The sequence below is a fragment of the Myotis yumanensis genome, unplaced genomic scaffold (genome assembly GCF_028538775.1).
Source record: "Myotis yumanensis isolate MYYU_CA2020_CCGP unplaced genomic scaffold, mMyoYum1.0.hap1 SCAF_1, whole genome shotgun sequence".
NCBI lineage: Eukaryota > Metazoa > Chordata > Mammalia > Chiroptera > Vespertilionidae > Myotis > Myotis yumanensis.
Genome location: NW_027223752.1, coordinates 58,417,253 through 58,430,700, shown reverse-complemented (window position 1 = coordinate 58,430,700; position 13,448 = coordinate 58,417,253). Strand labels below are relative to the sequence as shown.

Here is a 13,448-nt window from a genome sequence, read left to right as displayed (position 1 = left end):
CAGCAATGAGCAAACAACAAATAAATTCCCGCGAAACTTTAAAATATTAAATTGAGAGATTGAAAATTGAACCAAAGAGTTGGCAATAAAATTAAACTCTGTATTCCCAGTCTCCCTGATAAATTGGTGAGGTTAAGATATACCTTTCCCAAAAGGTCATACTTTGAATGATTAATGAACATTTATTTCTCTTAGAATTAACCAAGAGAAGATAGACAAACATAAAATTTAAGGGCACTTAACCCTAGAAGCAAATTGGCTTTAAGTGGAAGGAAAACTGAATTAATGTTATTGGAGTTCATAGTCTCCATATGAGTTATATTGCTTGGCATTGAAAATTGCTGACTTAAAATACTTACTACAGTATGTGGTTTTGCTATTACATCGCTGTAGCCTATGTTTAATTTATTTTAAATACTTTCGGAAGAACTAGGATAGTCATTTGTAATACAGAAAGATGTAATAGAGAATGACTGTTAAAAGTTTTAGTATTTCCTTTTCAGGAATCAGTGATGCGAAAGCCGGGTTGTAGTGTAAAAAGCACTGTCCTCTCTATCACAAGACTTGGGTTTACTGTTGACTTTACTATGCACTTGACATTTCGTCTTGGACACCTTATTTAATTTGGGAGTAGTTCAATGGGTTGATGTTTAAATTTCTTTCCAGGTTTAAAGGTTTTTTGATTCTTTGAATAATACTGTGAATAGGAAAGGCTGGTTTCCTGTTTAAATTTTGAAATAGGGATTTTACAAAGTGGAGAACATAATACTATTCATTAATATTGGATTATATTTTTCTTTTTAATTAAATTTATTGGGTGACACTGGTTAATAAAATTATATAGGTTTCAAGTGTACAATTGTATGATTATTTTCTTTCAGAGGCTTGAGTTACTGTGTGATAACATGTCATTTCTTAAAATGCATTGAACGATGCCATTGTACTTCTTTCCTTTTAAGTTTTCAATATTTTTCTAATTGAATACTAAGTAGGATTTTAGGAGAGGAGAACATGATTTTGTATCTAAGCATTTACTAGTATATGTTCATGATCCTGCAATAAAGTCTTCTAGAGATGGACTTCAAAGCAAATCTTTTCTTGTCATTTGATATGTAGGTCAAATGTGAAATGCCATTTTCACTCTTCATTTATTTTTTTGAGTGTATATTGTGTGCAGCGAGAAGTTAAATTTACTTTATAGTGAACTAGTTTTCTATTTTAAAAACAAGATTAATCTCTAGATATTCCCAGTCTGCCATACAAATATAAATATGTGTGTGTGTGTGTGTGTGTGTGTGTGTGTGTGTGTGTGTAGATATATATTCCTACCTGTCTACTGTAAGGTCAGCTAAATAAATGATTTAATGCTAACCCTTCTTAAGTTTTTTTCCCATTAAAATCCACTCTTCCACTAACTTTTCTCCTATGCCAGTCATGATTTTTAGCCTAAAATGATTTAGTGGGCTAGTTAAGAAGTTATGTTTTATTTATAGTTTCAAATCATTTATTTTTACCCTGAGCTCTTCTCACCAGCATAGACATTTGTGGGTGTCTTTGAAACGGTCCACAAAAGTTCTTTATAGGAAAATTATCAACTTTTGGGGTTTTATTATTAAACATCATTCACTATCTTGACCACATTTTTTCATAAGGTAAAGATGGATATAATTTTGTAAATAAGAATCTCAGTTAACCAAAGCACATCATTCTCCTATTTTAGTATGTTCAGTTTTTTAAAATTCAGAAATAAGTATTGATGTTGGCTAAAACCAGTTTGACACATTTTATTGAAAGTATTAACAAGCCTATTTAAACTTAATAAAATATGTGAATGAAATTTCTTTTGACTTTACCATATTATATAAATAATACATTTCTATCATAGCAAATTGAACCATTTATAAAATAACATAACTTTACATTAATAATAGAAAACATTTAATTTTGTAATATTTGAAAACACTTTACACAATAGAAGTAAAGAGGCCACAATAGAAGATACTTTAACACACATGAATAAACTCAAAATGGATAAAAGACTTAAATGTAAGTCATGAAACCATAAAACTCCTACAAGAAAATGTAGGCAGCAAATTATCAGACATCTCATGTAGCATAATTTTCACCAATACACTACCTAGAGCAAGAGAAACAAAGGAAATAATAAACAAATGGGACTACATCAAACTAAAAAGCTACTGCACAGCAAAAGAAACCAACATCAAAATGAAAAGGGAACCCACTGAATAGGAGAAAATATTTGCTAATGATATATCTGATAAGGGCTTAATTTTCAAATATATAAAGTACTCATACAACTCAACAAAAGGGGGACAAACAATCCAATTAAAAAATGGCAGAGGACCTAAACTGACACTTCTCCAAAGAGGACATACAGATGGACAATAGACATGAAAAATGCCCAAAGTCACTAATCATCAGAGAGAAGCAAATTAAAATTAAAATTAATGAGGTACCACTTCACACCTACCAGAAAGGCTACCATCAATAGATGAACAAACAACAAGTGCTGGCGAGGTTGTGGAGGAAAAGAAACCCTAGTACACTGCTTATGGAAATGCAGACAGTACTGCCACTATGGAAAACACTATGTAGTTTCCTCAAAAAATTAAAAATGGAACTGCTGTTTGACTCAGTGATCCCACTTCTAGGAATATATCAATTCCAATCAGAAAGAATGTATGTACCCCAATGTTCACAGTAGCATTATTTTAGAATAGCTAAGATGTGGAAACAACCCAAGTGCCCATCAGTAGATGAGTGTTTAAAAAAGCTGTGGTACAGTTACACCATGGGATACTATGCAGCTGTAAAAAGAGAAGAATATCTTTTTTTAAAAAATATATATTTTATTGATTTTTTTTACAGAGAGGAAGGGAGAGGGATAGAGAGCCAGAAACATCGATGAGAGAGAAACATCGATCAGCTGCCTCCTGCACGCCCCCTACTGGGGATGTGCCCGCAACCAAGGCACATGCCTTTGACCAGAATCAAACCCCGGACCCTTGAGTACGCAGGCTGACGCTCTATCCACTGAGCCAAACCAGTTAGGGCAAAAAAAAAAGAGAAGGATATCTTAATCTTTGAGACAGCATGGAAGGACCTTGAGAGTATTATGTTAAGCAAAATAAGCCAGTCAGATAAAGATAAGTATCACATGATCTCACTTATATGCGGAATATAATGAACAAAACAAACAATGAACAAACTAGAGCCAGAAGCATAGAAACATGGAACAGACTGACAAATTTCAGTGGAAAGGGGGCATAGAGGGGGCAAGAAGAGATTAGCCAAAAAATTTATATGTATACTAGAGGCCCGGTGCATGAATTCGTGCACAGGTGGGGTCCCTCTGGGTGGCCAGCAGGGTTCAGGCTGAATCCCGCAGGCCAATGCCACCTGCAGCTCCTACCTGCTGCTCCCGCTCATCCCAGCCCCACTGTGCCTGCTGTGGGCTCGCACCCAATCAGTCCCAATCTGGAGAGGCTCATGCAGCCACAGCAGTGCTCACTAGCCACGAGCCCTGCATCTGGTGCCCTCCCAAGGGGAGTGGCCTGCGGGATCTTGCTGAAACTGGCTCTCCGACATCCCCGAGGGCTCCCAGATTGCAAGAGGGTGCAGGCCAGGCCGAGGGACCCCACTGGTGCACGATCGGGCTGGGGAGGGACCGTGGAAGGGCTCCAGGGTGTGTCCGGCCCATCTCGCTCAGTCCCAATTGGCCAGACCCCAGCAGCAAACTAACATACTGGTCAGAGCATCTGCTCCCTGGTGGTCAGTGCACGTCATAGCGAGCGGTTGAGCAGCCTTAGCATATCATTAACATATTATGCTTTGATTGCTTGTTCAGTTGTTCTGCCGTTTGGTCTATTTGCATATTACCCTTTTATTATATAGGATATGCATAACCTGTGGACACAGATGATAGTGCAGTAGGCCTGGAAATGGGAGAGGTAGGATAGAGGAGTTCAAATGGTGGAAAAGGGGGGACATATGTAATACTTTGAACAGTAAAGATAAATAAAAAAAGAATGATAAAACATATGCTATTAAATCACATGGATTCAAAGGTACTGTTCTCTTCTCTACCCCCACTCAAAACTATAAGGAAAAAATAATAATTTTGTGCAGTACTATAAAACGATATTTGGCACATTAACTCTATTAATACTTTATTTTACTATGTATTTTACTGTGTAAGCTTGGCTACACATAATCATATAGGTTGAAGTTTTTATTTAACAGCTTTTCAAGGGGAATGTTCTCATCATTGTGTTAGTCTTATATCCGTTCTCTCAGAAGTAGGAAAAGTTACTCCAGCAGGGCTCCTGTCTGGTGTATCTGCCAAGTCCACCAGAAAAGTAACCTCACAATGTACAAGTAATATGGTTGAGTTTCTGGTTTTTCAGAACTACCCACAGCACATCATTCAGTGCAGAATTTTGGTTAGGGAGACTCAGAAATAAAAACTATATCTAATGGTATAGAAGAAATGGCTAGCATTCTTAGGAAATGTGGAGATGAGACAGAACTTGCTTGAGACACTCAGATGGAAGTAGCATACCTAGTACTTGTAGCTTGTACCTCAGACCTCTCTACTTCAGTTAGAGTCCTGGTTTCCGTGCTGTTGAACTATAGCTCACCTGTGTAGAACAAAGACACATTTATGAACAGATAAAAAATCATTTTGATGTGACTAGCACTGTTAATTTCAAAAATAGATGAAAGTGGTGATCAAGATCAAAGCACCAAAGATTGAAAGGAACAGTTAAAATCTCAATTAAGACATGACCAAAAGTTAAAGAGTTTGTCCTGCCTCTTCCTTGTTTTTTATCCTTTCCTGCATACGTATCCTATCTAATAAAAGAGAAACATGGTAATTAGCCATACGGCCGCTACCCTTCCCATTGGCTAATCAGTGAGATATGCAAATTAACTGCCAACCAAGATGGTGGCTGGCAGCCAGGCAGCTGACGCGAACCGGGAGGCTTGCTTGCTCCAGTGATGGAGGAAGCCAGGTTCCCAGCCTGCCTTGCCGGCCTCTCAGCTGCTTTCTAAGCAACATTGTAACAAATATAGAAGCTAAACAAAACCCTGGGCTTCAGCCAGCAGGACCGCAACATTGTTTCAAATACAGAAGGTAAACAAAGTGCGTGACAGGGGGGAGCTCCCCAACCCCCTGATGGGCCCTGCTCTGTGCTTTCAGCAGCGGAGGTTTCATAGCTGGAGCCGAGCCTCAGAGCTAAAGCTGGCCCAGAATAAAAAAAAAGGAAAAAAGGAGCGGTTGGGAGCTTCAGTCACCCGCCAGCCTGAAAACGGCCCTCAGCCCCTCACCCAGGCTGGCCAGGCACCCCAGTGGTGACCCCCACACTAAAGGGGGTGTGACCAGATGCAAACAGCCATCATCTCCTCACCCAGGCTGGCCAGGCACCCAAGCGGGACCCCCACCCCGAAGGGGGTGTGACCAGATGCAAACAGCCATCATCCCCTCACCCAGGCTGGCCAGGCACCCAAGTGGGACCCCCACCCTGATCCAGGACACCCTTCAGGGCAAACCAGCCGGCCCCCACCCGTGCAGCAGGCTTCTATCCTATATAGTAAAAGGGTAATATGCCTCCCAGCACTGGGATCAACGGAGCAGCGAGGCCTCCCCACACCGGGATCAGTGTGACAGGGGGCAGCGACCAAACCCCCTGATTGCCCTGCGGCTCTGTGTGTGACAGGGGGCGGGGCAACAACCTTCCTATCCGCCCTGCTCTGTTCGTGACAGGGGAAGGCGCCCCAACCCCCTGATCAGCCCTGCTCTGTGCCTGATAGGGGGGAGCTCCCCAACCCCCTGATCGCCCTGCGGCTCTGTGTGTGACAGGGTGCGGCGCCCCAACCCCCTGATCGGCCCTGCTCTGTGTGTGACGGGGGGGGGGGGGGGGGGGGGAGCTCCCCAACCCCCTGATCGCCCTGCGGCTCTGTGTGTGACAGGGTGCGGCGCCCCAACCCCCTGATCGGCCCTGCTCTGTTCATGACAGGGGGGAGCTCCTCAACACCCTGATCGGCCCTGTTCTGTGCATGACAGGGGGGAGCTCCCCAACCCCTTGATCGCCCTGCGGCTCTGTGTGTGACAGGGTGCAGCGCCCCAACACCCCCCACCCCCCATCTGCCCTGCCCAGAGTGTGACAGTGGTGGTGCCCCAACCCCCTGATCGGCCCTGCTCTGTGTGTGACAGGGTATGGAGCCCCAACTCCCCTGATGGGCCCTGCTCTGTGTGTGATAGGAGGTGGCGCCGCAACCTCCCTATCGACCCTGTCTTGAGTGTGACAGGGGGCGGTGCCCCAACCCCCCCAATCGGCCCCACCCTGAGCGTGACTGAGGGTGGCATCGCAACCTCCCGATCCGCCCTGCTCTGTGCATGACAGGGGGCGGCGCCCCAACTCCCCAATCAGCCCTGCTCTGAGCCCGACCAGGGGCTGCACCTAGGGATTGGGCCTGCCCTCTGCCACCCGGGAGCAGGCCTAAGCCAGCAGGTCATTATCTCCCGAGTGGTCCCAGACTGCGAGAGGGCACAGGCCGGGCTGAGAGACCCCCTCCGCCCCGCCCCCCCCCCCCCCTCAGTGTACAAATTTTTGTGCACCGGGCCTCTAGTGTTTTCTATATTTGTCATTGTATCAGAGTATAGGGCCTGAGAATATCATGATTTTTCTTAACTATAACTATAGTGTTCATGGTTTATTCCAGTTTCAGATTTATTTTCCTCTTTAGAAGGCAGTGGCTAAGAGCACAGATTCTGGAGCAACACTGTCTGGTTGTGAATCCCAGCCCTGCCATGCACTACCTGTGTGATTATGGACAAGTTATTTAAAGTCCCCATATCTCAGTTTACTGATCTGTGAAATGGGGATAATACTGGAGGCCCGGTGCATGAATTCGTGCATGAGTGGGGTCCCTCTGGGTGGCCTGCAGTGATTGAGCCGAATCCTGCAGGCCAACGCCACCTGCAGCTCCTACCTGCCGCTCCTGCTCATCCCGGCCCCACTGTGCCTGCTGCAGGCTTGCACCCAATCAGACTTAGGGGAAGGCTCTTGCTGCTGTAGCAGCGCTCGCCAGCCATGAGCTCTACGTCTGGTGCCCTCCCAAGGGGAGTGGCCTGCAGGATCGGGCTGAAGCCAGCTCTCTGACATCCCCTGAGGGGTCCCAGATTGTGAGAGGGCGCAGGCCAGGCAGAGGGACCCCACAGGTGCACGATAGGGCCTGGGAGGGAAGCGGGAGGGCTCCAGGGCATGTCCGGCCCATCTCACTAGTCCCGATCGGCCAGACCCCAGCAGCAAGCTAACATACTGGTCAGAGCATCTGCTCCCTGGTGGTCAATGCACGTCATAGCGAGCAGTTGAGCAGCCTTAGCATATCATTAGCATATTATGCTTTGATTGCTTGTTCAGTTGTTCTGCCGTTTGGTCTATTTGCATATTACCTTTTTATTATATGGGATTATATAGGATTACAGCATCTGGAGAGTTGTACTCTGTGACCTAGGACAAGTTACTTAACCTCTTTGTGCCTCGGGATTCTCATCTCTAAAATTATGATAATTTTACAAATACCTTGTAGGGTTTTCGTAAATATGAAATGTAATAATAGCTATTAAGTATTTCATTTATTGATACAGTAAGTGAAAGCTGCTATTAATATTAACACCATTATTATCTTTAAATATCTAATATTTCATTGTATGTTATAATAGACATATTCTGTTTCTGAAATATAGTCTGATCATGGAAATCTCAAAGGGCCATCTCATCTTGGTTTTCCTGCCTCCTAGCTCTGCTACACAACTTAGGCCAAGCTCAAAGTACTGAAGTACCATTTGGGTTTGCACCCTGTGCTAGGGGTTATTATAGAGCTCACAGGAGAGAAGTCTTCTTGTTAGCACTCTTTCCTAAGGTAGAATTTTTGATTTCTCACTTTAAAAGGTAGAGAAGTTCACTGGTAGGTCACTACTAATAGAAATTATATTTATAGGCACCAGGAGTAGGCATTTTAATCATGAGTATTTTTCAGGTTATATATAATCTATTATGGTAGTTATTTTGGGAAAGAAGTAACATTCAGTTGAATAAGATGTGAGTGCTTATTTTTTCTAATTGCTAAATTTCCACCATGTTTTCCCCCCACTTATCTTTATATTATGGTTTATAGAATGAAACAGTCATGTCCATGTTGCTCTTCCTTCCGCCTCTATTTTGTGGTAATAGAGAGTTTTCAAGATTAGAAGGTATGTTAGTTACTTATTTCATAAATGAGGAAACTAAGACTTAAGAGTTTGAGATTTTACTAGTTTGTGATGTGTGCTTTTGATACAAACTACCCATAAGATTTGTTTGGATTTCCCAACTTGAAGAACTGTCTTAAATTTTCTGCCATACACTAAAGCAGTGGTTCTTAACCCTCCTAATGCCGCGACCCTTTATACAGTTCCACATGTTGTGGTGACCCCCAACCATAAAATTATTTTCGTTGCTACTTTATAACTGTAATTTTGCTACTGTTATGAATCATAATGTAAATATCTGATATGCAGGATGTATTTAGACGACCCCTGTGAAAGGGTCGTTCGACCCCCAAAGGGGTCGCGATTCACAGGTTGAGAACCGCTGCACTAAGGGAATGAGAGAAGAGAGAGGAGAAAGGTGAAAGAGAAGAGGATCTGTAATTGATATCCCAAAAGAGGACATGGGACAGGATATGGTAAAAATAAATTTGCTTAGCCAGTATAGTGTATTGGGAGGCAGAATAGCATAGAATTTAAGAGCCTGAATATTGAAGTCAGGCTGTTGGGGTTCTATTTCTGGTACTTCTACTTCCTAGCTCTGTGACTCTGGGCATGTTTTTCTCTTTACCTTAAACTCACCCCCCCCCCTTTTTTTTTCATTGATAGAAGGGTGCTGGCTACTAATAATAACTACCTTACTAAGTTCCATACTTAGGCCTATTAGTGGAGGAGGGGAAAAGTAGTTATGTGGTGATGAGTTGGCTTTAAAATACTTGGTTAAGCTGCTGTATATGACTCAGCACAGAATAATTGTAGGGACTTTTTATTAAGGAATAAACAGTAGGTACATTTAGAGGTCTTTCATTTTAATACATACTGTTCTGTCTCGGTGAGGGGATATGAGGGTTTGGTTTATTTGAAAAAGCAACCATTTTTCAGACCAGTTGTCAGGAATATACATGGATGGCAGCTTGATAAACTAGGTCAGGTAGAAAATGAAAATATGAGGGTACAAGGATTTAAGAGTTGCTCTAGCCTCCTAAGACTCATACAGAAAGCCATAGATCAGGTACTTGGGATAAGGAAAACCAAAATAATAAAAAATTTAGCTAGAGTAAACATATAGCTTTCAGCTTTTATGAAAATTAAAATGAATTCATAAGGAAACCTTATCTGGCTGAGTTTAGTATTATTTCTCTAGGACTCCTGAACCATTTCTACCAGATGTGGCTAAAGGAATATTTAATTTTGCTCAGTGCTCTCTCCATTTTTAGCAGGTATTTAGCATCTTTTCATTCATGTGGAAGAGCTAGACTAGCAGCCACTCTATAGTTTGACAAATAGCTAGCTGGAGATGGGATAATAGATCCTTAGTTCCCCTCACATCCTATCTATAAAAATACACAGAGGTCATTTGGATCCCAGGAAAGGTTGGACTGGCTTGAATTTTGGGAGAACCTGGCATGTAGTTCATTTACATTTTAAGGTTCAGGCCTTCAGAATGAATCTAAGGGTAGAGAGGACCTGTGGTTTTCTTCTTCCAGCAGAGCACAGTGGGAACCACCATTGTAAATAAGGATAATAAGGTTGTCTACCTGCTTTTCAGTAGCTTGTGGCTTACTATGGTCCTGAGTTTCAATTTGCTGATATTTTTAAATCACTCAATTTCTTAAATGTAAAACGTGAGTAAATACATATTTTAGAGTTCAGGAATTATGGTTAGAAATACAAGTCATATTTGCCTAAAGAATTAAATCATTTATCAAACTTTAACTCTTTTAAGGCAGCAAACAATTAATTAGCAAATTAATCTCATTGGTAAACATGGGATTACAGGAGAGGGAGAGATTACTTTGGATGGTAATAGAAGAGGAAGTATTTGAATAGTATATTATAGGACAAATAGCATTTGTATGAATAAAGTTGAAATGAAGATAATTTTCTGGAAATGTGGAATGATGGAACCACAAGTACAAATGCTTCCAAATCACAAATTCAGTAAATAGTAAATCATCTTGCTTTGTAGGTAAACAGTGTGGTTAGGCAGGTAACCTTTCTGTAGAAGAAATACAGTCTATCTTTGGGAAGAAGAGAGCCAGTTAAAATTAGACTTTTATACAGGTCATGACACAAAGTGCTTTATAAAGATCAATATGTTGAGGTATGAATGATGGAACCAGTGTAAAAGGGTGACAAGAAATAAGATGATCTGGTAAGATGTTACTACACAGGCCCACTTGTGATGAGATAAAATTTGGATTAGGATGGTAGAATCAAGATTACAAAGTAATGGAAAGAAGAGAGATGTCACAAAGGGAAAAAAACAAAACAAAATTGGCACACTTGGTAACTAGGGGAGATAAAAAATCATATAGATTTACTGTCCCCAGAGTAATGACTCCCGAACTAAACTTCATGTGTTTTATTTAGGCTTTGACAAGTTAGCTGTGGTTGTGTTATACAACTACTAGATTATCTGATTTTGATGGTTTTCCTTATAAATGGGAAAATCTAGCTGTGTTAATAAAAATTAAATTAAATAATTTTTACTTATTGACCCCCATTAGCATTGATGGGTACTAAAGTTTAGTGTTCACTCTCCTTTAGAGTAGATATTTCCTTTCTCTAGATTGTTTATGGTTTGCTTTTTTATTTTGAAGAAAAAAATGGTGTAGGTCCTAGGAGTTCAAATGCAATAATTAGAAAGGACATACAGATTTTGAAATAGTATTTTATGCCTCTTGATCTCAGGTACAAAACACAAGATGAAGCAGTTAAATAGCAAAGCAAGACAGGAGGGACAGAGAATTAAAGTAAGTGTTTTCTATATATTGCATCTATGTTCCCATTAATCTCAGTTTTGTTATATAACTGCTCCTTCTGAATGTTCTGAATGTGAAGAAAACTATGGGTAAGAAAAGGGAGTATTTTAAAGTTAGGGTTAAATAAACCCATGAGAGAAATGTTTGTTTAAATTGGTTGCATTCAAAACAGCACCTGACTATATATTGTAATCTTAATGTTCTTGGGTAACAAAATAATTGAGTTAAAAATGATATACACTCCGTCAAATCACATACCTATCAGATTGTTGATGATTCCATTTTAAGCCAGTCAAACCTATTTTTTCAGTCTAGCCATTCTAGGTACAATGCCAGTTGAGATGCTCTAATATAGATCTTCTGGAAAGAGCCTTTCTCACCTCACTGTGAGTTTCACTTTGTATGCCTATGAAATAGCATGTTTATCAGGATTGATCTTTGCAAGTCTCTCTTTTTTCTTCTCATTGTTTAGTCTTTAAAGTTAACAAGTAGAAGTCAAAACATATTAATCTTTTAAAATCTCTCTTGTGTCCCTTTTTGTAATTGTTGAAGTCCTAGTTTCTGATGGCTTTTTAATTATTTCCTATAAACTTAGGAAATAATTTAGGATAGAGTCTGCTGAATACATTTTTAGGCCTGCTTAGCCTATTTTTATTAATAACAATAATCATAACCAGCATTTGTCACAATATAGTTTAAGACCTTTCATGTGATGCCTATTCTAAGTTTCATACCAGCTCACCAAGAAGTCATTTTTAAAATCCTATACATTCCCCCCCTTTATTTTCTTTTTCTATCACCATTTATCCCATATATACCCTCTTCTACTTCTACCCACTCCCCTACTCCCCCGTAGTCACCACACGGTTATCCCTGTCCATGAGTTCTTTCTCTTTTACTTCTTTTTTTGCAAACCTACCCCTACCACAGAACCCCTCCCCCCCCACCAGAGTTGTCTACCTACTCTCTCTATCTATGAGTCTGTCCCTATTTTGCTTATTTGTTCAGTTCATTAGATTCTGCATATGAATGAAATCATGTACTTTTCGTTCTCTGACTGGCTTATTTCACTTAGCATAACGGGTTCATCCATGCAGTAACAAAGGGTGTAATTTTCTTCCTGTTTGCAGCTGAGTAGTATTCTGTTGTGTAAATGTACCATAGCTATTTTATATACTCTTCTACTAATGGTCACGGGTTGCTTCCAAATCTTGGCTATTCTAAATAATGCTGCAATGAACATAGGGGTACATATATTCTTTCGAGCTAGTATTTCAGGTTTCTTTAGATAAATTCCCAGAAGTGAAATTCCTGGGTCATAGGGCAGTTCCATTTTTAATTTTTTTTCATATGTATATTGGAAATCTGTATGTCCTCTTTGGAGAACTGTCTGTTTAGGTCTTTTGCCCATTTTTAAATTGGATTGTTTGTTTTTGGTGTTGAGTTTTATGAGCTCTTTATAAATTTTGGATATTAACCTCTTATCAGATGTATTGGTGAATATGTTCTCCCATTCAGTAGGTTGTCTTTTCATTTTGTTGATAGTTTCCTTTGCTGTGCCGAAACTTTTGAGTTTAATGTAGTCCCATTTGTTTATTTTTTTCTTTTGTTTCCCTTGCCTGAGGAGATGTATAAAATAAATATTGCTGTGAGAAATGTCCAAGATTTTACGAGCCTTTGTTTTCTTCTAGGAAAAATCCTGTACATTTTAGAAGTCAAGGAAATTTAGGCTCAGAGAATATAGAAAACTTACCAGATATTAAATATCTAAGACTAATATGACTCTAAATTACTGTTTCTTTCTATCATATTACATTTGCTGAAGTATAAAAGAGACCCCAAACAGTTGTTATTTCTACTTATCAAGGACTTTAAAGATAGATACTCTAGAAGTTGTAACACGATGGGGCTATCTTTATTTCTTATAAAAATATTCACTTTTATATGTAAAAAAAATAAAGCCATGGAATAAATCAGGTAAGTTTGCTTCTTGGTTTTACCACTATCTTTGACCTTGAAAAAGATAAAATACTTAATTTGAGCCTCAGTTTTATCATTTGCAAAGAGATTGCTCTCATAAATATGTATAAGAATTAAATAGAGGAAGTTTTATAAAATATGTAGTGTAATATCTGGAGTTTATTAGGTCGTGTATAAGTGTTCCTCTTCTTACATCCAGTTTCATGAAAAGTATACAGATCCCTTCTGATGCAGAACCATGTTAGGAGTTTTATAATCTTGGATGCTCCTTAGGGAGGAAGCTGGAATATGTCCTGAACAAAATGAGGGACCTATTCTAGTTTTTAAATACTCACCAATAGGTTCTATAAATCAGAAAATTATGTTTA

General features: G+C 40.0%; 1 protein-coding gene across 4 annotated transcripts in view; it reads left to right on the top strand.

Moving 5' to 3' along the window:
• The window catches only part of TCF12 (transcription factor 12), a 365,067-nt gene that overhangs the window by 134,473 nt on the left and 217,146 nt on the right, over nucleotides 1-13,448 (top strand). The window contains exon 2 of one of the 4 annotated variants that reach the window (XM_070422011.1): nucleotides 11,030-11,091. The exons of the other annotated variants lie outside the window; for them this stretch is intronic. Coding sequence (XP_070278112.1) covers nucleotides 11,044-11,091 — 48 coding nt within the window. The 5' untranslated portion in view covers nucleotides 11,030-11,043. The remainder of the gene's footprint in view (nucleotides 1-11,029; nucleotides 11,092-13,448) is intronic. 4 annotated transcript variants of the gene reach the window in all.